The sequence below is a fragment of the Coccinella septempunctata genome, chromosome 3, assembly GCF_907165205.1.
Source record: "Coccinella septempunctata chromosome 3, icCocSept1.1, whole genome shotgun sequence".
Classification (NCBI taxonomy): domain Eukaryota; kingdom Metazoa; phylum Arthropoda; class Insecta; order Coleoptera; family Coccinellidae; genus Coccinella; species Coccinella septempunctata.
This window is the reverse complement of record NC_058191.1, coordinates 37,241,140-37,268,572: the sequence shown is the minus strand read 5'-3', so window position 1 is coordinate 37,268,572 and position 27,433 is coordinate 37,241,140. Positions and strand designations below refer to the sequence as shown.

Here is a 27,433-nt window from a genome sequence, read left to right as displayed (position 1 = left end):
ACCTACAAGATTATACCTATGCGTCATCTTTCGAATACTCATTGCTCAAAATATACACCCTGTATATCGCACTAAAAATAATTCGTAAGCGAAATCATCCACTCTCCCACACCTCAGAGAAGCAAAACATACTGTACGATTTTTTTTGCTCCTGACCTTCCTCTTAATGTTATCCCGAGGAGTAGACCAGTAGCCATTGGATATTTCAGGAAATATATAACCCCAAAAATAGGCTATCGGGTAGTTACGTGAACCATAACTCCTACACGACAGGAAAACTTGATAACAACATGTATCTCAAGCACTGTTTATACCTCTGCACGTTACGAGTTTCGCATAAAAATTTCGCTCAAATGAAGGTTTGTTACTCTCTTCCACACTCCTGGCCTCTGATCCCACATTTTATGGCACCACTTTAATGCGCCCCTTATTCCTTGTTCTACGCCCAAGGGTCATTCTTTGATGAGCGATTTCCTTCGGTTCTTTCACGTGCCAGCTTTCGTGGCCCAGTTGTCAATTAGGGAATTGGATTCTGACTTGCGATGCAATAACGCAAGTCCATTAAGAAGAAAGCTCAGATTCTGAGATTTTATTCGACATAATGGATGCTCTTGTGAATATGGGTTTTTCTGCGAAACATTATCGCCTTATAGATAAGTGGGCGGCTGTTTTGCGACATTAATAGGATTGTTTGGGTGTTTGAATTCACGCAGATACGTGGACTCAATTTGTTTGTATGTTGCAAGGATCAGTCTTGGGACCTCTGTAATCCATTAAGCTGGGCAAGGAGTTAGTCAAGTTTCGTACTCGGATTCCTATCTGCATTTGGTGGAAAGTTTCTATCAACGCATGTGCTCGATGAGATGCTGAGTGGCAGAAATTTCCTTTTCCATTCTTTCAACGAAAATAACCGTTAGATCTGTGGGAAATAAGGCTCTTCCACACCTAAAGAACAGAGAATCATCGTTTGGAAGACCAGACCAGATCGAAAATGAGCAAGTTTTCGACAGTAAGGAGGATTTCAAATTTCTATATTGAAGAAACGTCCATAGACGGTATTTATTCATCAAAATCACCAGAATAATATGAGGAGCAAGATTCGTTGCAGAAAATAATTCAATAAAGTAGTTAGAGATGAAGAAAGTAAAAAGAAATTTTGTTTCAGTGACCTCTATTTGTTAGCTTATTCTTTGAAGAAGGCAGGTTTTTTGAAGGGGTTTTTTTCTTCTGTATTATGCGCCGAATTATATACCCTAACCCGGATGAAACACATCTTCCAGATACAGATGCTGTGCTCTTCAATAACAAAAACTTATTTCTCATATTCAAACCAGTATTTATTTACAGGGTGTAAAATAATTGGTTCAGGGATGTCTGTGAAAAAAGTCGAAATTTTCGGGAATTAAACATCCAACTTACCCGACATTCCGGAAATTATCTTCCCATCATCAGGGCACTGGAAATAAGTAACAAACTAAGTAAAAAAATCTTTCTCTTCACAATAATAGCAAGACAAACTATAAATTATATGGCAAATGAACAAGTGCTTACAAAAATTACTAAAAATTCAAAAAAATTAATTGCCAAAGGTTTCAAAAATAAAATCAAAAACCCTTTGTGGTCATTTTAAGTAGGATTGATGGAAACTTCAAATTACATTAACTTTCAGGTTGACATTTTTGTTACACTCGACATAAAACACTTCGAAATATTCGTGCATAAATAACATTCCGATATACAGAATGGGAAATTCTCCTCAATTTGGGTTATCACAAAAATCATTCTTCAAATATGAGGTTTTAAAATTTGAATCGTTTCGTTTTTATAAAAAAAAACAATGTCTTGTTTATGAAATAACAGCTGTGGTTTTACAGTCATCATAAGGCTCGTACTCACTGGCGAGCCTCAACAGCAACCGGCCATAAAAATCCCATAAAATTTCACGTTGTCGCAGACTTCATAAACAGCCATCTTTGTCTATCTCATCAAGATAGTGTTTTTGTTGTCCTTTATTATCAACGCATATTTCAGTCGATGCTGCCAACTTGTGCAATAGAAACTAAACGCTTTAATGTTTAAATACCCATTTTTATTTTTCATTTTTAAGTACTTAAAATAATTTTTTTTGGGAAACGGTTGAAATGGTTATTTCAAAATGTGACGTTTCAAAGATATTTCATAAAAAATACATCATTTTCGTCTGAAGGAGTATTCCCCATTGACTTTCTTCCTCTTTGAACTTCAATAGCCTCCTCTTCAAATTATACAGAGTTTCAATCAAATTGAATCATAACGATGAGAATTTCGTATATCGGCTTTCGATAAATATTTGCCCTCTTAATAGTACAACCTTCGTAAAGGATTTCCGACCCAGGTTCGTCAGATAGACAGCTTCCTTCCTATATCGTGTAGTCTTATAGGTATATTTATTGAACTTGCGGTTACTATATATGGACATGCTTCACCCATGGGGCTCACTATGATTGAGTTTGTGAGCAATTTGTATTATGGATGAACATAATTAAAACTGAATATCGGAAGCAGGCCAAGTTTACCTTAACCTACCTGTTATGGACCTTTTAATGAACGTCGATATTCCGTATTGTATACTTTGATGGGAGTTGGGCTCCCATAGTTCATAATAATTTATTATTCATGTCGAGGCTTCAGCTATCTGTTATTGAGTGGGACGAATATGATTTTTTGATCTACGTTAGCATAATTGGGAGAACATTTTCCCCTTCTGCGGTTATTGAAGGCGGAATAAATCACCATATTGATTGCAGAAAAAATCCTTTTAGCTATTGATGAAGAGATTGAATAAGGAATTTGCCTTTACCTTGAAAATTATTAATAACCTTATATGGAATAAGGTGGGAATGTTATTAAAGTATTATGTTGGAAATAAGGAAAATCTGTTTTTTCTTCCCTGTATATCTGAGGTCGATATCATATTTACCACCATTGAGAAATATTTGACCGAAAATCAATTGTTATAGGATTGAACACAAATTCAGAGTTCGAATTAATTTTAAATTATCTTGATGGTACCTAATATGAGTAATAACACAGAATTAATAACTAGAGTTAATCGAATACAGTTGAACCTATCAGAATTCAGTTGTGTGTAGAAAGCTTTATATAGGGAATTCGAACAATTTGTGACTAATAGAACATATTAATGCATCTATACAGATCATGTCCAAAGAGAATGAATGCTGCAGAAATGGGATGATAGGAAAAGATATTTTCTTGAATTTGTGTAATTTTCGTTTCATTATGGGAAAGTAAATATACTGAAAGACATAATACTCAGTATTAATGAATTTATTGCAGAGAATTCTAAAGAATATACAGGTTGAGTCTTTGAGTCGTACGAATATTTCAACAGTAGATTCTTGAGGTCAAAAGGAACTCAGAAGAGTATGCGTTTTTTATTTATTAATAGATTTGAATATGCCGCTTTCACAAAACGTTATGAATCACGAGACGAGACTAGATACTACAAGACGGAACTTAAGAAGAGGCTCAAGACTAGACTTCATGTCTAGTCGTCTCATGGGCATGACTTGACGGTACTATTGGGAAAACATTGTTTCGCATAGAGTCATGCAGTGTTGGACGAGTTCAGTACTTGGATGGGTGACCACCCATTTTCTTTACTCGAACAAGCTAGCAAAAGCTCCTCATGCTTTTCGCCTTATTCTTCTTCGAACATGAAATATTCTAGAGCACGTAACTCGATCAATACGACTCGATGTAAGTTGAGAGTCACACTTAATTGAAATTCATCTAGTTCAAGACCGATTAGATAAGGATTCTTGTCTATCGAGAATATGAGGGTCTTCAATTAGGACTCCGAATTAAGCCTGTGTATAATCCCAGGCCGAACTGTCAAAGCAAAATAAAACGTCTCAATTTATAGGTAACTCGAATGGGGTGTGAAGCAGGAATTGCTTGAACTTGTTCCAAGTTTGCGCTGAATTCGTTGGGTAGTGGCAACAAATTTAATTTTTTCGAATCAGTGGATTGCTCGAATCCTCGATTCACCATTCCACACAATAGCCTATCGTTAAGGGTACTTATTTATGAAATCGTGACGTGGACATATACTCAAAAAACTGTGAAATGATAATCTTGGATCTGACCTGTTGTTTTTACATTTTATTGTTATAAATATTTGTTTTGACAATACTGTAATGATTCCTTATCAACTTTTAATGTTCTAATGGTAAAATCCGTGCCTTGATTCAGAAAAAACTTCTGAAAAACTTCACCAATAACCCACACAACGAATATCGATTACTTGTCCAATACTAATGCCACTAATGGATATCTTTTGATATGTGACCCGTTAAATCGATGAGAGAGCTTGTGCATTCCTCAGGCATGTGGGATTCTACTCTCCTCATATCAATCTACATGTGATATGGCTGATAGAATTTCCCGGCAGGTGTTCGTGAAATGAACCCATGTCCTTGTGAATCTGACAGAAAATCACTAGGGAGTTATCGTAAAAACCATTCCATGTATATCAGGAATTTTCAGACCAAGGTAACGTACAGCGAGTCGAAAAGTTGAAGAGAGAATCCAAAACTAGGAAAACATCATAATACAATCAATTTTCAATAAGTAATTCATTTGAAATATGAAATGATTGTATCGAACAAAACCAGAACCATGTGTCTTATTTAGATGGGAGCTTTCTGCTCGAATAAACTGCAATATATTGAAAATACAATGTTGGGAATCTTATTGACACATATTCTTCGAATTTTCATCCCAAAACTCTTTTAACAATTTGTTCTTTCAGGAATGATTTCGAAGGCTAGACGCTGAATCATAATGACATCCTATGTGATCATTTGCCTGATGTTCATGGGTGAGTTTATTATTCATCAATCATGTAGAACTTTATTAGTATTATTATTTATTGGGGAGAGTGGAGGTTCACTCTTCCATTCTCGTCGAGATGTAGGTTGAGTTGTTTTGACTTTGTCAAATAAGACCGAAACTATGGTCAGGATCTACTCGCTAGTCTCTATTGTTACTAGTTCGATTTAGATCGCAACATTTGTTGATTTTCATATCAATGGATGTAATGTATATAAATTAAGTTTGATTATTACAGTTACATTTGGAAAGTAGATTTATTAGAGTCTAGTATGCCAGCGATAATAAATATTAACCTGGATTCATTTATATATTACAAGCTCTCTATAGTGGAAATTTGTATGGAAGTGTTTGTGGTGAAAAATAGTCCCTGTCAAAATAATATCGATATTTCTTCAGAGTCCGTTAAATAATCAATTTTTCCAGTCGAATAAGCAGGAAGTTCACTAATTCGTAAACATTTCCGTGAATGACTCCCATTATACAGAGAGTATGTGACATATACGAGCAGTGAATTAAATTCATTGAATCAATAGTTCGGATTAGAGTGTGAAATGGTAATTTGATAGACCGGGGAAGGCATAATACCATCCAGACTAAACCAACATGATGTATCGAACGAATATAAAAGGTCAATTTATTTGATTATTTGTGTTTGCGATGAGTTTATTATACAGAGAGTCCGAAATTGAGTTAGAAATTCAGCTATATTACACTACGTCATTTAATAGGACGAAAAGTTTATGTCAATCTAATTATTGGGAAAACCTCTATTTCTGAAATACAGGTTTATGGGGGAAATTTCCGACAGAAAGTTGTTTTTAATTCTTTTGGAAATTAATGAAGGTAAGGGACACAAATTTTGTACATTCCTTAGATCTTTCAGGGGGAGGAGCTACTGAGTAACTTATTCAACATTTTCGGTATTTGGAATAAGTAGCCAACATGCTAAATCGGGATTTACTCGAGCGTCATGGAGACCTAGTGAATCTTGAAGAGTAGATCGTTTTTCCATTAATTATAAAAGTGGCAAATATACATCATGCGCGTTATGACGTGGTCCCATTTCACGTCATTTCACCCTATTGTACATTCAAGATCTCTTGGGCCAATATGAATTCTAAAAGATACGGAAAAAAATTAACAATAAATCTATTGTATTATACTCTTTCATACTCCATTAGATCCGGTAAAAAAATAGCATCATCCAAATTCCTCATCTTCATCGCTCGTCCGCGTAAAAAATTCATAAAAGTACGGAATATTTCTGCTTGAAACTCGTATGAATAAAATATGCTGACAGATTTCGATTTGCCCGAATGATGCTTTACATAAAATGAGAAGATATCCGAATTCAGTGTGAGGGATCGCGAACATCTCATGAATATATTATAGTTATGAAGGAATAACATTGTTGAGAAATTTGTTATTTACTTGACTTGTATATGCCTCTTTGGACCTTCTGAAATATTCTTCGAACGATAAAATTAAATGAATATTTGCCCATTTTTAACTTCATATTCGAAATTTTCAAATTCGATTTTACATATCTATAAAACAACCCAATTTTCCCTTGAGACCATCTGGGAGATAATTGCTCAACAATTTATGTCTGGAAAGAGAGCTGGCCACGCCACTGTTTTAATAGCTTCCAGCGCTTCTACAAAAATTATAATTATTTTATAATAAAGGGGTTGTAGTGCTACACAGAGAGAGGAGAGAAGGTGATTCATTGGCAAATGGGCGAAAGCTGAGGGCAGATAGAGAACATGGAGATAAGTAAGAATACTTAACAGGGTGTATTTGAAGGTGAGGTTTTTTTTTTCAACAGAAGGTAGAACTGGTCAAAGTGAAGCGTTTCAACAATAATCACCTATACAAATTTTTAAAATAACAAAGTTGAGAAAAAATTGAAATTGATTACTGAAATAGATCCTAATACGATCCTTGACCGTTTGTTAGCTGAATTTTCACAGAGCAGTGGGAATAAACTTATCTCCTGATTCGACCATGGGGTTTCGTTTAGGATATTGGCTCGTTCGATATTTAAGTGCTAATGAAAATGAGAACTTAGGATTGCCGAATTGTTGTCATTATTTTTAAGTAACTTACACGATTTTATAAAATGGCTCATTTCGATACCAACTGACAGAAGAGACTTAGGACACAAGTGTAAAAAATAGAATAATACTTCAAAATCTGACCCATCAAATTCGTCTAAATTATTCACGAATTTTTTCACAACGGGCATCACAATCTTCTTATTCGAACATTCCAACAATCGTAGTAAAAATGAGATGAAATGGGGAAACATCATAGCACTTTATCAACATAACTAACAAAAGCACTTTCAAGAAACTGCCTAGATTTTCTACAATTTTCTTCACCCTAAATTGCACGATACATCAATTATGATTCTCTCAAAAGTGACCTGATGCATCTAATCCGATGAACTTGGTACTGAACCATTCATTGTCCAGCCATATGTTTTTGTTTTGTTTCGTTTTTGCAATACCGGAGTCACGTTCCACAGTCCCGTACTTGAAATTCAACGAAATTTTGTCGAACTTCTAGGGGTTGCATCTCAGCCATCTTGGATATTTTATATAGACTTAGTTTGACGAGTTCTGCTTTCTGTCAAAAAAAAGCCTTACATTTGAAAACACCCTTTACATATAGGTTATTCTGAGTAACCTCAGTGATCTTTATTTACCTTTAGCATCCGTCCATTTCCCAACGAATCACCTTGTATATCAAATTGTTTCGAAACTTTTCCCGAGATCTGGCATGAATTCTGGAATAACCTTGAGACGAATTTCATGTCTCATGGGGGTTTCTGAACGTCTCATGAATATTCCAAGAAACTGATTTATTTGATGGGTGGGCTACGTGAGCCGCTTACTTTTTCTATCTTGTTCGGGCGTATCCCGGAATGCGTCCTCTAGGACTATTTCCGGAGTTAACATTCCTGATAGACCCTGTCGGTGTTGCAGGGAGGCCGTATTACTGCGAAACGGAATAGTACCCATATTTGTTATTTCCCTCCATACTGTTATGATGTTGCGGAGGCTCATCGCTATGGTAAATGGAGATTGGAAAAGGACTGCACTCGTGGGATTTCTAGTTTGAATCCCACAGGTATGTTGTCGATTGATGCATTGAGCTCGGCGATACTCACATTACAATAATACATGCAGGATTTCTATACATGTGATTCAATTAGGAGAGATAAATGCTCATGTGAACAGGGCCAGATCAGAATCATTTGTTTCCCTATAGTGGATTTTGAAGATTACATGATAGAAAAAAAAAAGGTTCTGAGATGTATGTTCAGCGGTGAGGAAAGTGTGTGCAGGTTTTCAAAGATAAAAAAACAACTCGTCAGGTGTACATATACTCGAGCGTGTCAGATTTAGATACTGTATATGCCTTACGTGTATCTGATGATAAATTCATGTTAATCTGACAGTTTGCGTTGTGGGGCTGGTCGTACAGAAGACTTGAAAATGGTAAAAAAAAATTTTAGGGCGTGTCAGCTTTTTAGAGGTTATTTTGATAAGGAAGCTACTTTTGAAGAGACTGACAATTCGGATGGGACGCAAGGGGACAGCGGTCCTTTGAATATGCAAAAAAAATCGTTACTTGTACCTACATACTACATACAAATAGTTAATCTCGATAATGCAGACGTGTTAACCCATTAATCTGACATTAATCAGGGGGGTTCTCTAACTCTGACAGTTTGAAGAGGATAACAATGCATTTTTTGAAATATCTTTCTTCCTGTACCTTTAATCGTTTCTCTATTCATTATAAAAATTGTAGACAATAAAATTCTATACAATTTTTGTCTGAAGCAATTTTACATACTCTTAACCGTTTTCGAGTTAGAGGGCGATAAGAGTGAGGAGCTTAGCCACACATGCGAAAGGCCAAGGTCATTGTAGAAACCCAGTCTAATGTACATTTGTCGCCATATATCTCAAAAACGTTCAGATGTAGAAAAAACTGCTACGGACAAAATTCATAGAAAAAGTTCTACAACTTTTATGATGAATCGGAAAACGATTTGAAGCCCAGGAGAGGAGATAATTCAAAAAAACTGATTTTTGTGTCCTTTATGGCTGAATTTATTTGTTTCGGCTTGCTGAAACTTTCAGATTATATTTTTTCCGTTATTCTTGACTCATTAGCTTCAAAATAAGAAAAAAAGAAGCCTCCGCGCTCGAGAATGTACATATGACGTTTTGTTTTGCCACACATGTTCGTCACGCTTAAATTATCAGATTAAGAGAATATACACTTTTCGACCAGAAATTAACCACATACATCTTAATCCGACATGCTTGAGTATGTACAATGATCTTTTTTTTACTATTCTGACAGGCTGTCCTAGACAATTCTACCTACTCAGGTCTAATTTTTGGTAAAGGTACTCTGCTATATACAGGGTCCAAGGTTCTCCCCTTATATTAATCTGACACGCTCGAGTAAATCCCGAATTTCCCTCTTGGGTTCCCCAACTACTAGGGGACTAATAGTCCTATAGTTTCAATTCATGTGAGTATTTTTCGCACAAAAATTCAATGAATACAGCTACTGTCACAAAAATGAAACAATTTATTTCTTTCACAGTATTGATTGAATTTTTTTTATTGGCTTATGTCGAAATAATATTTTGTGGTACAAAAATTACTAGCATTGAAATTTTGCTCGATCAACCACTCAGGAATGAATGCTTGGTAATTTAGTGTTTTATAAGTAAATCGCTGACTTGAAATAAATTCAAACTTCAAATGTAAAAAAAAAGCTTTCTTACAATTTGGAAATTATAAAGATATCACCAGATAAATAATACAAATCACAAAAAATTGAAAGTTACAAATATATTGGGATTATTCTTGACTGAAATGTAAGATGCGACGAATAAATCTCACATGAATAGGTATACACAATAGATATTTTCTCTCCACTGTGTAGATGAAAAACGAAATAGCTTCATACGAGGCTTCATACGAAATTTACTTGTTGAAAAATTCACAAAGTGTCATGTCTGATATATTTCACCATGCAGATAAATATATAACCACTCAGAACTAGAGATTAGATCGATCAATACCTAAACGTCAATTTCGTAATTGTACAATGATATTCAATTCACAAACATGATTAAAACCAGGTTTTCCGACTATTCCACTTCCACTCGAAATTTATAAATCGAATTTGCTGAGGTATATATCGAACGTGATCATTCCTGCATGTCCAAATTGGATAAAACCTAAAAATGTAATAGCTCATGATCGATTTCATTGAATTCAACTCCGAGTATCTTCTATCTGGTTTCCGCTCAAAATTCCCCATTGTTTGATCCCTTTGTCATTATGTTGCACGCGAAGTTTATACCCTGAACGAATAGAGATAAAGCTGTCAATTTATCAGCATCAGGGGCTTAAATAATGAACGGCAATTTTTTTCCGGGGAACATACAAGAGAAAACAGTGTTCTGTTTTCTCTGACACTTAGTATATTTTGTTTGCGGAGGAAATATAATGATTGGATGGAAGGACAATTGTGAATCTCTGGTTTCATTGTGCAAATAATTTCTGGAGTATGATGCGAATTCCGGGAAACTCTCAAACTTAATTTCATTCGAAGCATTATAGTAGGCTGCGGTCTGATTTGTCCCTTAACATTCAACGCCTGCTGCATAAAACATCGGGTCGGGGGTATGCGCCCCATTAAAAAGCTTGACACGTATGAGTATTCTGTCTTGGGCAAAGAGAGCCACTTAAGGGTCGAAAAGTGAGTAGTAGGTATGCTATCTGGTAGGTATATATGTATGTCGCTCTAATTGAGATCGTCATGCTGATCCTATTGAGAATGAATGCACATATACTAGGCGAGCTCTGAAAAAATATATTATGTTATTCATAAGAATCATAAGTCTTCTTATAGTAATTTGGAAATACTTTTTCAAAGTTTCTTCCGTGACGAACAATGTTATTGTGTCCTTTGAAACTATTAACGATTTCATAGTTTAAAACCATGATGACAAAACTGAAACTTTCCGATGTGGTAAATGCCTTTAAAAGTATAGGTATACTTCATTCACTTTTATTTTAGCAGTCGGTTGGCCATGGAAATTTGACACATTTCACTCTGTATAGTACGAAAATGTGGGGTTATGAAGCTTGTCAAAACATTTTTGGGTTTTAAATCAACGCTATGTTACCCGTTCTACGTAAAAGTTTCTGTTATTACGTATTTTATCAATATGTCGAATCTCTTCGGAAAATATGTGACGAACATAATTGAAGTTTATACAAACTGATTGAAGGCATTCCAAATCCAGTTATTTGCATGGAAAATACAAGAGATCTCCCGAAGGAATTAACAAATAATTACAAGAATGTTAAATTCTTCAACAAAAGTCATCTTGCATCAATATACGTAAAAGGAATTGAAGGAAGTTTCAAGTTAAGATGAACTTCACCTTTGAACAAAAATTTCACATGAATAAACAAGTAACAGGACAACTTGCGCGAATTTGTGGCTATTCATCTCAATACATTGATGTAATAATAATAATCAGGTATTTATTAGTACCTCAAGACATTTAAATATATAGGACAAGTCAAATGAAAAATAGAAAAATCCATTTTAGGGAACTTATTCTCCGATGACATTTATCGAAAATCCTGTAGTAAACTTTTCGCATTAATTCACTCAAACATAAAATTCTCAAATGCCACCACTTTTTTGGGTCTCCCAATAGAAGGAAATTCTTTGTCATCTTCTTCATTCACAATCTTTCTGATTATGGAAATATCCAGCTGAAATATAAGTCGTTTAGATTCAGATGAAACATTATATAAATTCTCTTACATTGAATATGTTCGCTACCGTCTGACGTTTTGTGGATTTTGGAATATCAGGGTAAAACTATTTGAATCAGCGGACCTGAATTCTAAATAGCACTTCCTGAAATCCTGTCTCTTTTTTCAATCACTTTCGGCATTTTCGTAATAAAAATTGATATTAGTTGTGGCAACGGCGTTATGACATTAACGACATTTCATGAGTGCCAACCTAACTTCGTTCTAGTTACAAAAACTTGAGAAAATTATTTCATGGCCAACCGACTGCTAAAATAAATTTGAATGAAGTATACATGTTAAATCCCTCTAGATCACAAATTCAAAAAGTTCAGAATTGTTTTTAAGAGGATCCTGCAATTTTAAGTGGATACTGTATAGAAAAACTGAAAAGATTGTGTAAAGGCACATCTGAAACTCTCCGATGGTCTTCAAGAAAAACTAATTTGACATGTACCCAATATAATTGCAGAAAGGCTTTTACAGGGGTGGCAAAATTCGTTGTCTACAGTGAGGATCTGGACAACTATAGCAGATAGAAGAAAACGGATGACACATTCCCGAGCTCTTTTTCGGAGAAACAAAGAATGGTGAAAACCGCAGCCTCCTACGATAGTTCGTTTTTGAGTTTGACAATTTTGTAAAGTTCTCATAACTTTCTTGTCTTTGAAGTTACAAATCTAAAACTTGAACCTTCTACAGGCACTTTTTTACGTAGAATCCACTGACGAGCTCAAAATATTTGTTCATTTGGAATCATTAGGCGAACTTTCATTTTTTTAAATGCAAACTTTTATTTAATTTGTTATTTGTGAATCTGAAGAAAATCTTGTGTCAGTAGATTCTACGTATGAAATTGTCCAAGAAGGTTCAAGTTTCAGATCTGTAACTCCAAAGACAAGAAAGTTATGAGAACTTTTCGGAATCGACAAAATCTCAATTTTTGTTTATACTACGAAAACTAAAAAAGGTAGGTCAATTCTGTTTTCAGATTTGGATTAGTCAGGAATGAAGAGCTCGAGAACGTGTCATCCGTTTTCTTCAAGCTGCTATGTATCTCGAGATCCCCTCAGTAGACAACGAATTTTGCCCGCCCTGTACATCAGAACGTTTCAGTTTTTTTTTCAGTAAATGAAACTATTTAGGATTTCATTACTAAAACCATGACGACAATTTTGAAACATTCAGATGTGGTAAATGTCGTCATGGCCCTTCTACCCTTTCGTAGCTACTCCAACAAAAAATAATATTTTTGTTGTTGATTTCCTTGAGACGTATTCTACACTTAAAAAAAAAACTTCTGGTGCTTCAAAAGCACTTCTGCTATCACTAACTTGTAATTGATTTTGAGAGTTCTACTGGAATTCTGATGGATCTTTTGTTAATGCTCTTAATAACTCTCATCCCCAATGTTTAATGGTCTTTTATCTGCCTCTACAATCCCATCAGCCATTTTGATGAATTATCACCAGAATGTTTGGTTTGATATTCCATTCATGAATTAATGTGGAAATAATTATATCGCATTTTAGTATTCAGAGCGTAACCGAGCTATCCATATAAATCACCCTATTGGCTGGTATTTAGACAGCATCTGGCGCCAACTTCGTATAAAACTAGAGTCCATGGATTTCCGTGGCATTTTCCGGTCCTTTCCATCGACCTAATAGCCAATTAAGGCAAAATAACACCCCAGAATTTCTTCGTTTAATTAAAAAGGAATGATGGATTCCGGATTGCAGTATTCCTTTTGCCCTCAAGTGTGCGATACAAAACATTCATTTCTAATGGATATCTCAAGATTGCGGTTCTCCATGGTGATAGCAAAATTACCAGCAGAGCAGTGAAGAAATATAAAGCAACTGTTCAGACTAAACGTTCATGATATCCAGAAAAAAGAATTTTCTTGATCAGAAAGAATTCTTTCATTTTGTTCAACCCTGGACATTCTTTGGATATTTACAATTTTGACAATTCTGCATCCTTACTAGCATTCTTACGAACCTCAAGGTCTCGGTGCACTTTAACTCTTCATAACTATGAAGTATCATCAGTTTTCAGTGAATGCAAAATACGAACAAAGTAAACTACCCAATGAAAGTTGAGGAAAAAGAAATTCTGAACCTCCTTTACTTTGGCAGAGCAGTATATTCATGTTTTTCAAACAGAAGTTTGTTTCAGTCCGAGAAAATTGACAAAAATTCTAACTGAATCTGGAAATTCGTGGCATGCTTCGATCTAATTGAGCTCATTTGAACCCGCATTAATCTGAACTGATAATGGGGTAAAAGAAAAAAATTGCATCATTTTCTCCACTGACTCCAACGGTCTGATTACGGAGAGGTTCATTATCAACCCCACATAAGCGCTAGGTTCGGATTCAGGATAAAAAAAAACGTCAGCAACATTTATTTATGAAGAGGTCTCACAATCCCATATTATCCAGGGGAACTGTTCAATAAATTCTGAAAAATGATGCACAAAATTTCCGTTTCAGTAGCGGTCTCTGAAATATCTGAATATTATTTCGTGGGAATAAATAATGTCCCTGGCAAACAAGGATATATGTAGCCATAGTAAATTATTCTTCCAGGTCACTACACTGCGAAGCAACGATGCGGATTTAACCTATTTTTCATGTTACTCCATTAGAATCCCTTTTTTGCTTCATAACGAGCCGAGTGTAAGAATGAATTTCCAATTTCAGCTATCAATATGAATCCTGCTTCACAGAATATCACATAACCCTTGTGAAGATCGAAAATTGCAATTACAAACGTCTCCATGGGAACAAGCAAGAGCAGAATTCACCATTTCGCAACAATCTCATCGAAATGAATGCGAATAAACCTGATGGCTCAATTTCCTTGTTACAATCGATGTTTTTTCGATGAACACTAAAATTTTTCATTTCTGCTCATACTTGCAGCTTTTCACACTATAGATTGGTACAAAGAGTTGCTATCGACGAAAAGCAAAGGTCTATTTTCTTGACAATTTGACAGTTAGATTATGACTCGTAATATTATGCTAATTCATCCTATGGTAAACGACCGAAAAAAGCTTGAGCAAATTGAGATGTTAGAAGTTAACCTAACGCAAATGCAAACAAATATACGGTCACAAAATAAACTCAGGCCTGACGTTTCCTGCAAATGACAGTCACGTCAATCTGACATAAGTGAGGTTAACACCGATCACAGAGGGAGGTGGGTAGTACTGATTCGAATCATAGAGGGTATAGTAGTGTCCTTGGCTCTGGTATTTATTAAATAAAGGTTAGTGTTTGAAGGCAAATAAGTCCATAAAGCTGAATTTTTGACATAAAAAGATTGAATTAGTGGATAATACGATGAATTATTCCGACTCCTAATACGATTCTTTTTTCCAGTTATAAAATTGATTCAAGGATCTCTAGTGGTAACCCAAGACATCGCCGTCAAAGTGGTCAATTCGACATTTTTCGTTTCTTGCTACGACCCAGATAACAGCAGCGTGGTGGTAACATGGATAGGACCTCGAGGTCCACTAGGACATCACACGAGACCGAAGGTTCAGACGGGATCGGATGGTACAAGAATTCTCTTCATCAACACCACGCTCGATGATGGCGGAAAATACGTTTGTACGACATCGGAGAATGACAGGGCTGAGTTCCGGTTGACAGTTGAAGGTGAGTCGAATATTTCGTTCAATAAGGATATTCAAGAATAATATTAGTATTGAAATGTTAGAATTTGATACATAGAAATCAAAAAATAAAGCTACATCGAAATCGCACGGTTTTAACAAACATGACCTACTTATAAAATATTAATGGAAACAACAATTCCGAAGGAATTGTCGTTCCAATAATGTGAGTTAGTCATGAACTATCATAGGAAATCCCAGAGAAGTCGTAGGAGTCTGCAGAGAAAGTGAGGTTTGGTTCAGTCTTTGCGTGACAGGTGGCGTATCGTGATGAGATATCTCAAAGCAGCGTCCCAAGATCGCATAAGACCACCATCCTCCGATCGAGAAATTCAGTGCTATACTGTACTGACGAGGGAAAATGATCCCGAAACCGGTCTACAGTTGCACTTGAATTTTTCGACTTCTCTGGGATTTCCTATGATAGTTCATGACTAACTCACATTATTGGAACGACAATTCCTTCGGAATTGTTGTTTCCATTAATATTTCATTCTTGCGATGCGCCCGCTTAGGCGACCCCTTTTGTTTATGACCTACTTATACACGATCGGTGTTTCGCTATCACAGTAGCATCTTCAGGTGGGTGGAGATAAACTTAATTATTTGGTAAGAATGATAAGATATATGAACAAAAACGAGCTATGCACTTAGACGAGTTATCAAATCCAAGTGCTGGTAGAGAATTTGTATTGTATTTAAATATTTTTCTGACCTATTTTTCATGAAAAGAGGCTGTCCAACAATGACCTTTGCAGATTCCTATGAAATATTTCGTGGAATATCAGAGATCATCTTTGAATAGATTGATAATGAGGGGGCACGAGAGATTGTCATGTTTGCCTCATCAGGGTTTCATATGGAGACCCCAAAATTTATCCCAGTTTTACGAGGGTCAATTCAAACGTCCAAATGATGAAACCAGACTTGAACCAACAGAACATTTAACGAATGTTTCACACGCTGCTCCATAGCTAACCTCTACGGAAATAATCGCAGACTAATTCAACCCTAATAGGGGAGACGTGGGAACATAACGATGTTTGTCATAAATGTAGGTAAATATTGCTTAGTGGTTGCGGCATGATTACAAGATATTGTACGCTTCAGATTCTCGGAAATGATACAAATCATCCATATACATCCACAATGATGAAACTCTAATCACAATATATGTCTGATGACGCTTTGTTCATCAGGGATTTCATCTTCATTGAATATTGTGTACACACAGAGAATGTTTGTGTTTATCATATTATATAAACCGCAAATGGGCCAATGGTAGATCATGATTCAGGGAAGTGCACGAATGTTAACGATTTCAGGGGTTGTGTTCCATCAATTCTCTAGATCAAGGTGATTTTGAATACATGAACATAATCGAAGTCAATATTTGGGGCGATGAGCATGTAGCATGGCTATTTCTCTTCCTCCTCATTTTATTAGTCAATTAATTAATGGATATATTGATAAAGAAATCAAAGGATTGGATAGGAAAAACTTCAAAAATAATGATGGTCCTGCTGGGCTACTATTGGGAGGGGATGTTAGAGAAGTGCCTCATCAAAACATGCCTATCCTTGAACTAGTGATTCACACTGCCGAACGGTAATGGGTAATTTGTTATAACATCTTCTACAGGGTATATTACGATGAATGGCGTATTAATCAATCTCTTTGATATAACACTGCGCAAAAAAATTAACGCACATTCTGAAAATCTCAATTCTAATGAAAGTTAACTTTACATTGACTTTATAACTTTTTTTTTATGTTCTCTCGGGAAGGTTTTGAACGAAACAAGACACATTAAATGGAAGAAAAATTCAGGATTTCACCGAAGCTTATGAAAGAAGAGAAATGAACAATTTTCAAAATACTGAAATGCTGATAAGTGATTTAATACTTGGTATTTCCACCCCTTGCATTAATTACAGCTCGGCAACGACGGTTCATACTCAAAATGAGTGATCTTAAAATGTTCTGATCTAATCCTTCCCAGATTTCTCCGAGTTGGATTCCTAAGTCATTAAGAGTAGCTGGATGATTTCTTCTTAGCCTTCTATTGAGCTTGTCCCAAACCTGCTCAATCGGATTGAGATCTGGACTTCTTGCTGGCTATTCCATTCGAGAGACTTCAACCTCTTCAAGGTACTCCTGAACGATGCGCGCACGATGGGGTCTGGCATTATCGTCCATAAAAATGAAATTTTTACCCATGTATGGGGTGAATGGCACTACATGCTCTTAAAAAATGTTCCTTATATACTTATCCGCATTCATAGCTCCATTATCAATGACCCCTAGGTCTGTGCGAGCAGTCAAAGATATTCCACTCCATACCATAATCGATCCTCCCCAGAAACCAGTAGTATTCAGGAAATTGCAGTGAGCATATCTTTCATGTGGACGTCTGTATACAAGGGACCGTCGATCACAATGGTAGAGCAGAATCTAGACTCATCTGTGAAGAGAATTCTTTCCCAATCGGCCTCTTCCCAATGGATATGCTCTCTCGCAAAATCCAAACGCGCCCTTCGATGGGCTGGGGGCTGGGCCTCTTGCCGCGACACGAGGCCTTGAATCATATTCTCTGAGACGATTTCTTATTGTCTGAGTGCTAATTTGCACCTCATGAGTTTGCTCAAGCTGAATTTGAAGGAGGCGAGCGGTTGCAAACCGTTGTCTCAACGAAGAAACTCTCAAGTAACGTTCTTGAATGGCAGTTGTTACCCGTGGTCTACCCTGTCCTGGTCTTCGGACATTCATACCTGTCTCCCTGAATCGCTGCAACATTCTGGACACACTTGTATTGGAAACTCCAAACCTTCCTGCAATTCTTGTGTATGTCCACCCTTCTTCTCGCAAAACTACCGCTTGGGCCACATTCCTCTGGGTCAAATTGCGTGTTTCGCGTTGCATAGCGATCGAGTGTAGAAAATCAAACGAAAGAAAAACTATTGATCACTAGAATTGATCGAGAACGACTGATTTTAGAATGGAGCCAATACATTCAAAATCTGATAATATCATCTTTTTTTATTCCTGCTGGAAAAAAATATCTGTATTGAAGAAAACCGTTGAAAGTGTATAACATATGCATGCATAATTCTGATAAAAATAATTATCATTGAGAACACCTTCAGTTTTAAAATAAATTTGAGATTTCCATAATGTGCGATAATTTTTTGCGCAGTGTATATAATACATTATAATTTTGTGCTGAAGATTTGCTCGTAAGGGTTTTCGATTATGATCTTTCTCCAACATAGGACAGACATCCTGTATAACTTTGACACCGACCTCCTTCCGTATTCGCAAGATCTGTATATTAAAACCGTTCATATTTCATGAAAACCGTGTGTCCAAGCTCCCGTTGCTATATTATGGCATGAATCATATTCTCAGGTTGTCTACCTCGAAAATGCGAGACATATTGTCCCAGACGATCGATCTGATCTCAAACATGGGTCGGCAATATCTCAAAATACTCCCTTTAGGAATTCGAATAACAGGCGATTATATTGAAAAAGTTCTAGGCAATATTCATGAGACCGGAACGAAAACGACAAACTTATATGAACGAACAGGTTGAAAATTTTCGTAATAAAGACAAGGAAACTTCAGTCGGTGAGTTTCGATTGACATATTGTTTAACATTTTCGATATAATGCCCTCCTACAGAGCGGTGCTTCTGAAAATGCTCGCAGGGGAAATGAATTTAATGAAAGCAGTTTGATCTTCATCAGGTAGATAAATCTATACAGGGTCAGTCTTTGCCTCGTACAAATATTTTAACAGTAGATTATTGAGGTCACAAGAAACACTTTTTTTATACAATTTTTTCCGATTCGGCCCTGCTGAAAAGATATCGCTTTTTAAGTTTTCATAATGAGTTGTGCCACCCCTGGAAAAACAAAATTACCTTCAAAATAGCTAGCTAAATCTGTGACACTACACATCTGTGGATCTTTTAGGCCCGTTTGCACCAATACCCCACAAAACGAGTACTTAACTAAGTGTCGTTTAAAGTTAATGGACGCTTAATTTTATTCCCAGTTGCACGACTCTGCATGGCTTAACATAATCTTGAGTAAGGGGCCCTTAAGTTTTTATATCTAGTGATATTTCTGTTTTTTATTTTGGTGCAACTTCATGCTAGTCCAATAGAGCTATTTCATTGGTTGGCCGGTTGTCGATGATCGTTGTCATTTCACTAACCTAACTTTATTGTCCTGTCAGTCAGTGTCAAGGATATTATTATAATATTATCAAAGAGTAACAGCTTTTCGTTGTTGAATTAGCGTTAATATTGATAATGATAATGATTGTCAAATAAAAGGTACCTAAGTTTATATAAGTACAACACTCACACACTCATTGTAAGGTCTTGTGTGAATTTGTTTTATTAATGTTGAACAGGAACGTCAAGAAAATGTCCTTATTGTACTTGTTAGTAAGAATACGGTGAATGATTGCCAAGCAAGTAGTGGTAATTTACGAAGGACACTCAACTTCGCAACAGAAGAAAAGAGTTTATTGCTAACTATAGTATGATTTGTGACACCAAATTGAAAATTAAAAAACACTGATGGCATTACAATAAAGGCAAAAGAAAAGGCTTGGTATTCAGTAATGAATTCATTCAATTTTCAAAATCCATCAAAAATGGGAAGTTTTGGAGCCAGTTTAACAAATTATTTTAGGTTAGAATCACGCCCTTAAATACCTAAGTGGTCATTACAGGAGCGCTTAAATTTAAGGCTAGCTTTAGCCACTTAAATGTCACTTTACAGTTGGTGCAACGTAATTTAAGTTAAGGGTTCATTTTAAGGGACACTTAACACTAAGTGCGTTTGGTGCAAACGGGTCTTAAACACAGTTGTGTTCAGCCAAAGTACCCAAGTTTTCAGATACTTTTCAATTTTCGAACATCGAAAACGGCGCATTCTACAAGAAAATAAGAAATCATGAAAAATAGATAGGTGAAGGATATGCGGCTCAAATCTACCTTATCGATTAAAGAAACGAAATCAGATGGTTTTTCTATCCTAAGTAACTGAGACTATGGATAGATCGCTCAATTGGAAAAGGCTGTATGGGATTTTTTTTCCTTATTCAACGATCAATTAATTCTAATTTATTGATTTGAACCTGAATTCTAAGCAATTTACTGGAATAACCGATCCATCTGACAAATTACAGAAACGCACCTTTGAATTTCAATCCATCATGAAATTTTATCAATCAGAAGTCAAACATACAAATATTGGTGCATGCAAATGTCTCGAATACCCTCCAGAAAAATGCGAACAACTTGAAATGTTGTCCGAAAGTCTCTCGCCTACCTGAAAATGTGCCTGTTTGAGGGAGAAACTGCCCTGAATAATAGATAGTGAACTGACATTTGAGCTTTTCTAAAAAGGATCATTTTCCACTTTCCAGTGAAGATACAGAAGGGCAGAAAATGCCATGGGACCGAATTGATACGCTCCGATGCATTCGCGAGTTGAAAACATTACTGTTCTCAATAGAGGAAACATCAGAAAAACTTATGCAAACAGGGCTTCGAATAAAACAAGTCACTTTACATCACGGAATTTCGTCAGCTGGAAACTTCAGAACACGGAATTGTCCTTCTTGAAACACTTCATCATCAATTGACCAATATAAGTTTACTAGGTTTTCTACCTTGTGTTCCATTTGCAAGCGTTATATATTTAGGCTACCCCTAAAATTTTTTTCGCAAGAAAGTTTGGTCCTTATTCATATTGTAGGTACCGTGGACAAATTTATTTATGATAGCGTGATTCATTTTCAATGAATGAGTTTTTTTGTGATATCTTGATAAAATTTAAGGCTGCTGGGAAGAAATATCATTTATCAACAGGTACTTGAGTGGGTGTGATTCGTATTGGGAATGCCATAATGCCAAACGAGCCTCTCGTGTCAATTTTTGTATATAAAAAGTGGATGCACTTTTGTTTGTTTGTATCGAGGAACGGGGAATATTTGGTGTTTCAACAGGAATTTTCATAAAGCATATATCTCAATCTGTTGAAAATATCTTAAACTATCTCGTGAAAATGGGGAAAGTGAAGTTTTCATAATGTGAATCCTCTGAGCTAATCTACTATTACGACTTTCTTGTGAAGATGTTAGTTTTCACCATTTTCCACGATGAAATGAACGTTAAGCCAATGTTTAAGGACATATGTATCTCATCCTTACAGCACAGAAAAGTTTTTGGTCATTTCAAATTGGTTACTAAGAATAGTAGGTGAATCAACTTACCTGGATATTTAACCTCAAAATGAAAGGATTTACACAAAAAACAAATCTGTTTCCCCCAGAAAGGACTTTTTCCACCTAGTACGTTGATATACATATGAATTTCGACAACATTCACACAAAATTCATTCAGAAAATCATTTCTGATTTCCAGTTCAACTTGGACGAGTTTTCTTATCATCAATGTTGCAATTTTAGCTCTTTGTATATAGCGGAGGAGGCAAGATATCATAGTTGTGGCTCTTTATATAATCAATTCCTTATTATTATCGTGTAAAGTGCCAATAAGTGCGGATTCGAAAAATATTACTCTCTTTTATCAGCTGATTCGGAATATATTCGCAATTTTTGTCATAAATACTAATACTTCATGACATTTATTGACCTAAAATCTACCGTAGATTCGGGTTACTTGTCATATTTTCAAAACGGTTACCTATTTTCATCTGAAAAAAAGGTTCGAGTATGCTCGATGACTCAGACTATTAATTAGAATATATACCATGCTTCAGAATTCGGATATAAATTTTGGAAACAATAAAATATACTTGTCTCAAGTCACCCACCGATTCGGGAGGCTTGGGACACAAGTTAAAATCTATTGATTTCTCAACTCTCAAATGAAATAAGTGACTTGGGACGGTGTTTTGAAAAATTAAAATTCAAGATTATATAGTTGAAATTCGGAGAGAAAATTAAATAATGAACCCCTATTATAGCGAAAGAAAATATATTACTCAAATGTAAAAAAAACTTGGAATTTTTTTTCATTTCTTTGGTGATTTATCTGTGGAAATAACGTAAATAATATTATTCTACGAAAAATCAGCATATTTTCTGCAATGCCGCTTGTATTTATTCGGCATTGTCCCAAGTCACCCTATGAAACAACAAATAAATTAATGAGAAGGGTGTTGCCGTTTGATTTGTAAACAACCTTGTTTCATGACATATCTAATATCCCACGTATCCAGAAAAAAAATACACACATGTACAGGACACAAGTAAGTATAAGGGCCATAAAAAAACGCGCTTTTACTCTCCTGAATACGTTTATTTTTCCTGTCAATTCAAACGCTCTGGTCACGGCAAACTCAACAGGAATTAATTGTTAAACTAACCGAAAAGACGCTACACCAACTTATAAGTTTGTCCCTTCACTCATAAATGGTTAGAAACAAAGAAATCTGCAAGGGATAATTGTCCCAAGCTACAGGACTGCCCAAGTCACCCGAATCTACCGGTATAAACTGAGAAAAAAGGATTTATTTGACGAATATCTCATCATCCCCTTAAAAAATAATAATAACTGCATAACCTTTTCAGTTCGAACTGTCATAATCATGTCGCTGCAATGTACATCTGAATTCCCAATATTTGAATTTTTTTTGTGATATCGTTTAATTTTTCATTTAAAAAAATCAAATTAATAATAATAATATAATAGTGTGCTTTATGGGGGAAAAAGATACACTTGAGTCTAGCATGAGCTACTCCACTCTACCCCTGACAAATTACAAAAATGAAATGAAAAAATAAAAAAACACAAATGAAAGAACAAAAACAAAAAAAATTACAGATAAACGAGAAATTACGAAATATACAATGAACTGAAAATGAACATGTGCAACAACTACATAGCTAAGACTGGTTCACAAGCAGCTTCATCTTTTTCCTTTTTTGAATTGATTGAATTGATGGGTCGAAACTCATATCACCAAAAATATAACCCACAATGATTTTTCCCCAATTCCTGGCGAAAAAGAGCAGCCCCCGAATGATCGACGAAGTGTCCAACCTGATAATTTCCACTTGTTACAGCCCCCTTGGAGTTCATGGACACCCCCACCGAGCAAAAGGCCTCCGAGGGAAGCGATGTGACTGTTCGATGTGAGGTCCGGGGTGGCCGCAGGACCTGGTCCTACGAGGATAATAACGAGATCAACGGTAAGCTCACAGCGTGTATCAGGTGTGCAATTTCGGGGTTTATTCAATCGGACAAAGTGCAAAACGAGAGGTTTTCCGGATAAGAGCGTCGGCATTTTTAGCACCCCGATGAACTCATGATGGCGAGAATAGAAATGGCGAGATGTGGAAATTTCACTGGAGTTTCCCCTTTCGAATTAGGTTAAACGCTGGATGATTTTGCGAGGATGTATTCATTTATCCTTGTATGAAAGCAAAAAAAAGTGAAGCATATAATTCAAACATTCTAGAGTAGAAAGATGGGAAACAAAGACACTTAAGTGATTTAAGCGCCATCTGTTATTCAAATGTGTTACTGAAATCCTAAGACTGGTTAAAATATTAATTTTAGGTCCATTTGCAGAACATATGAAATTTTATAAGATTTCAGATCCAATCATAGATTCAATGAAATATTCTCAAGAGAAGTTTGTACCACGGTACTTTCTCGCCATCTGTAGATATAGGGCGTAAAGGGGTGAGACTACCAGAATGTGGGGTATTGCCAGAACACTTGAACGATAAATGGAAGTTATGAATAACACAATAGTTTCCACTTTCGTCCAAATATGGCAGCACTTAACACGTCTTTTTTTTAATTCACCAGAATACGAATTGTTACTAATGGACAGACTTTTCGGGAAGTTTTTCATGTGGAAATTGATAGAAGAAATAATTGCACCTCGGAAAGTGAATAACATAAATGAATATTTGTTCTTCAATGAAAAAACTTTTTATTTTTTTTTTTCGTTCGACGAATAAGAAAATTTCTGACTTTCCGAGATGACGAACTGATTGAAGTGAATTACAATGAAAACTCCATATAAATTAGTGGTTTCTGACGTAAGATATTCATTTTCTCTTTTTGAACTGACCACTAAAACGGTGTAGACCCCTCTTAAGTCTATGGATCGAAGTTTTGATTGTCGTACCGCATTTTGTTCATCTAACTCCTTGTAGTTGCTGATTATTGAACTCTGTGATTCAGTGCAGTACCAGTTTTTCCAATAGAAAACGCTAATTGCTCTGAAGCAACTTTATATATTGTTGACTGATTTAGACTAACCAAAGGGTTTGTTAAAAAAACGGTTCATAATAATAGTTTTGTCGATTATTGTTATGTTAGCATAGATTTTATCGATAGTTAATAGTGTTTAAATTTGCATACATTCTGAAAGCTGAAGGTCAGAGTGTTTCAAAATCACGATCTCAATCTGAAGACCAAGACAGCTGTTTACAAAGCAGTCGTCCTCCCAACCCTTCTTTACAGAAGCGAAAGCTGGACGCCCTGCAGGCGACATATTAAACAGCTTGAACAAACGCAACAACGTCATCTAAGACAGAGAATGCACATCAGATGGTTGCACAAAATTTCGAATGCAGAAGTTTTGCAACGCGCGAGTTGTACAACAATTGAGACTCAAATAACTAGGACCCGACTCAGATGGAGCGGCCACATTCTGAGGATGCAAGACACAAGACTTCTCAAAATAGCTCTGTATGGCGAATTGACAGAGGGAGCCCGGAAACCAGGAGGCCAGTATAAGCGGTTTAAGGATACACTACATCAATCCCTAAAATCAGTAAATGCCAATCATAGCTGGGAACAACTAGCGTTAGACAGGTCACAGTGGAGGTCTATGGTGGACAGTTATAATGCAGACTCGAGAAGAATACAGCGGCGGCCAGATCTGGTTGGTGACTATCCATGCCCGGAGTGTGGAAGGATCTGTAGGTTACGGTTGGGTCTCTTTAGTCACAGGAAGGCACACAGTCGTAATTACCCCTAAGAAATTATAAGTCTGTTCTTTTCTTATGTCTTTTTGTAGATTTATTCTCAGTAACGGGATACTGCAATGAATGAAACAATACAATCCTTGATTCTACAAATTTTTTTGGGTGATCGAATTATCTCAAATTCCTCGTACCCTAAACTCAGATGTAAATGTCGTAAATCTCGAAAAAGATTTCCTTCCCGAATGTAATATCGCAGGCCCTTGAATAATCTTGATATTCAACTAAACGTGGCGTTCCACTTATGAAGGAATGAGCTCCAGCAGCACAATTATTTAAGCCTCAATTCACACATATTTCGCAAATGAGGCAAAGAGGATATCCAGGGTCGTTTACACCACGATGAATCTTCCCCCCGTGCACCAACTTGGGAATCCGTTTTTCATTGCCCCACATTAGGGATGGTCTGATAGTTATCGCGCAGTTCAAGTGAACACCTCCAGCACAAATAGATAAAATAGGTATTAGAATCTCATTTGGAGGCTGGAAAATCTGGTGTGTTGATTTATGCCCTTATTCACTCCAGATCTTTCTGGGGGCCCAGGGAATGCATATTAGTCGGAAAATAGTTTCGGTAAATGCGATTAGTTTGTCTCCTAATGCCATCTAGCCACGATTCAATCTAGAGGTAAACCAAGGATAATCCGAAGCATCTAACATTACTTAGGTTTTTTTTTGTGTAGCAGGGGGAAAATCTGCAAGTCAGACGAACCTCCTTCTCCTGAGGGGAAACAAGTGTGGGGATTCTCACTCTCCTGAGCTCGAGACCCACTAAAATCCCTCAACTGCTTCTTCGTAGGTTCCGGGCATTTTGCCTAGTAACCAGTTGACTCTTATGGTTTCTGGACTCTCACACGATCATAGTCGTGTTGATAGTTGTATGATGCCTATATCTTTTATAGGTTAAGCTCTTCTTTGGTTACAGTTAAATCCTTAAACTGATCTCTCGGTCTTCGGTGGTAGGTTCTTGACCTTCTAGCTTCTTCTGTTGGATCGTAGTCGACTAATCTTCGTAGTTCCTCATTTCGATGTTGTTTGGCTTTGTCGAATATCCTTTCCGCCTTTCTCTTCATAAATTCTGTAACTGGTTCCCATTCCAAGTCCTTGTAGATTTGTTTGTTTCTAACAAACCAGGGTACATCCATCGCCATTCTAAGGAGTTTATTCTCAGTGGCCTGTATTCTCTTGATGTGGGTCTTGGCTGCGAAGCCCCATGCCGCCGATCCATATCTGAGTTTATGTCGCGCGATAGTTTTAATCAACGTCAACATGATCTTATTATTCATATGACTTCCTCTGCCTATGAGTGGATAAAGTCTACTCATTGCGGCTTTTGTTTTATCAACTGCACATTTGATGTGGTTTTTCCATGTTAGTCCTCTGTCAAGCTTCACTCCTAGGTATGTTGCTTCATTTTCCCATTCAACCTCTTCTCCATCAACTTCAAGGTTTTCTTCCATCCTCAATCTTCTCTTTCGCAGTATTATTGCTTGAGTCTTTCTTCCATTGATTTGGATTTTCCATTTGATGCACCATTTGATTAATTCATCTATGGTTTCCTGCAGTCTCTAGTGTATGATCTCTGGGCGTCGATGTCTGAACGCTATTCCTGTGTCATCTGCGTACAAGGTAAGCATATTTCTAGCATTCTTCGGGATATCATGAACGTATATTAAGTAAAACAGAGGTCCAAGTACCGATCCTTGAGGTACTCCCGCTTCCAATTGTCTGGTTTGAGAGGTTGCTCCATCTATCTTCACATAAAAGTTATAATTTTGCACAGCTAGGTCGAATATCCTGCTTTTTTCATCTTGTAGATTAGGTCTTCGTGCCATACTCTATCAAAAGCTCTCTCGATATCCATCAGAACTAATGCTGTGGCCTGTTTGGTCTGCATTTCTTCGGTGACGTATTCTATGAGCCGT

The 27,433-nt window shown here is 36.3% G+C and overlaps 1 protein-coding gene across 1 annotated transcript in view; it reads left to right on the top strand.

The window, feature by feature from the left end:
- Positions 1 to 27,433, top strand: part of LOC123310512 (neural cell adhesion molecule 2-like) — a 153,701-nt gene that overhangs the window by 54,161 nt on the left and 72,107 nt on the right. The window contains exons 2-4 of the mRNA XM_044894008.1: positions 4,814 to 4,882; positions 15,160 to 15,441; positions 23,571 to 23,696. Coding sequence (XP_044749943.1) covers positions 4,846 to 4,882; positions 15,160 to 15,441; positions 23,571 to 23,696 — 445 coding nt within the window. The 5' untranslated portion in view covers positions 4,814 to 4,845. The remainder of the gene's footprint in view (positions 1 to 4,813; positions 4,883 to 15,159; positions 15,442 to 23,570; positions 23,697 to 27,433) is intronic.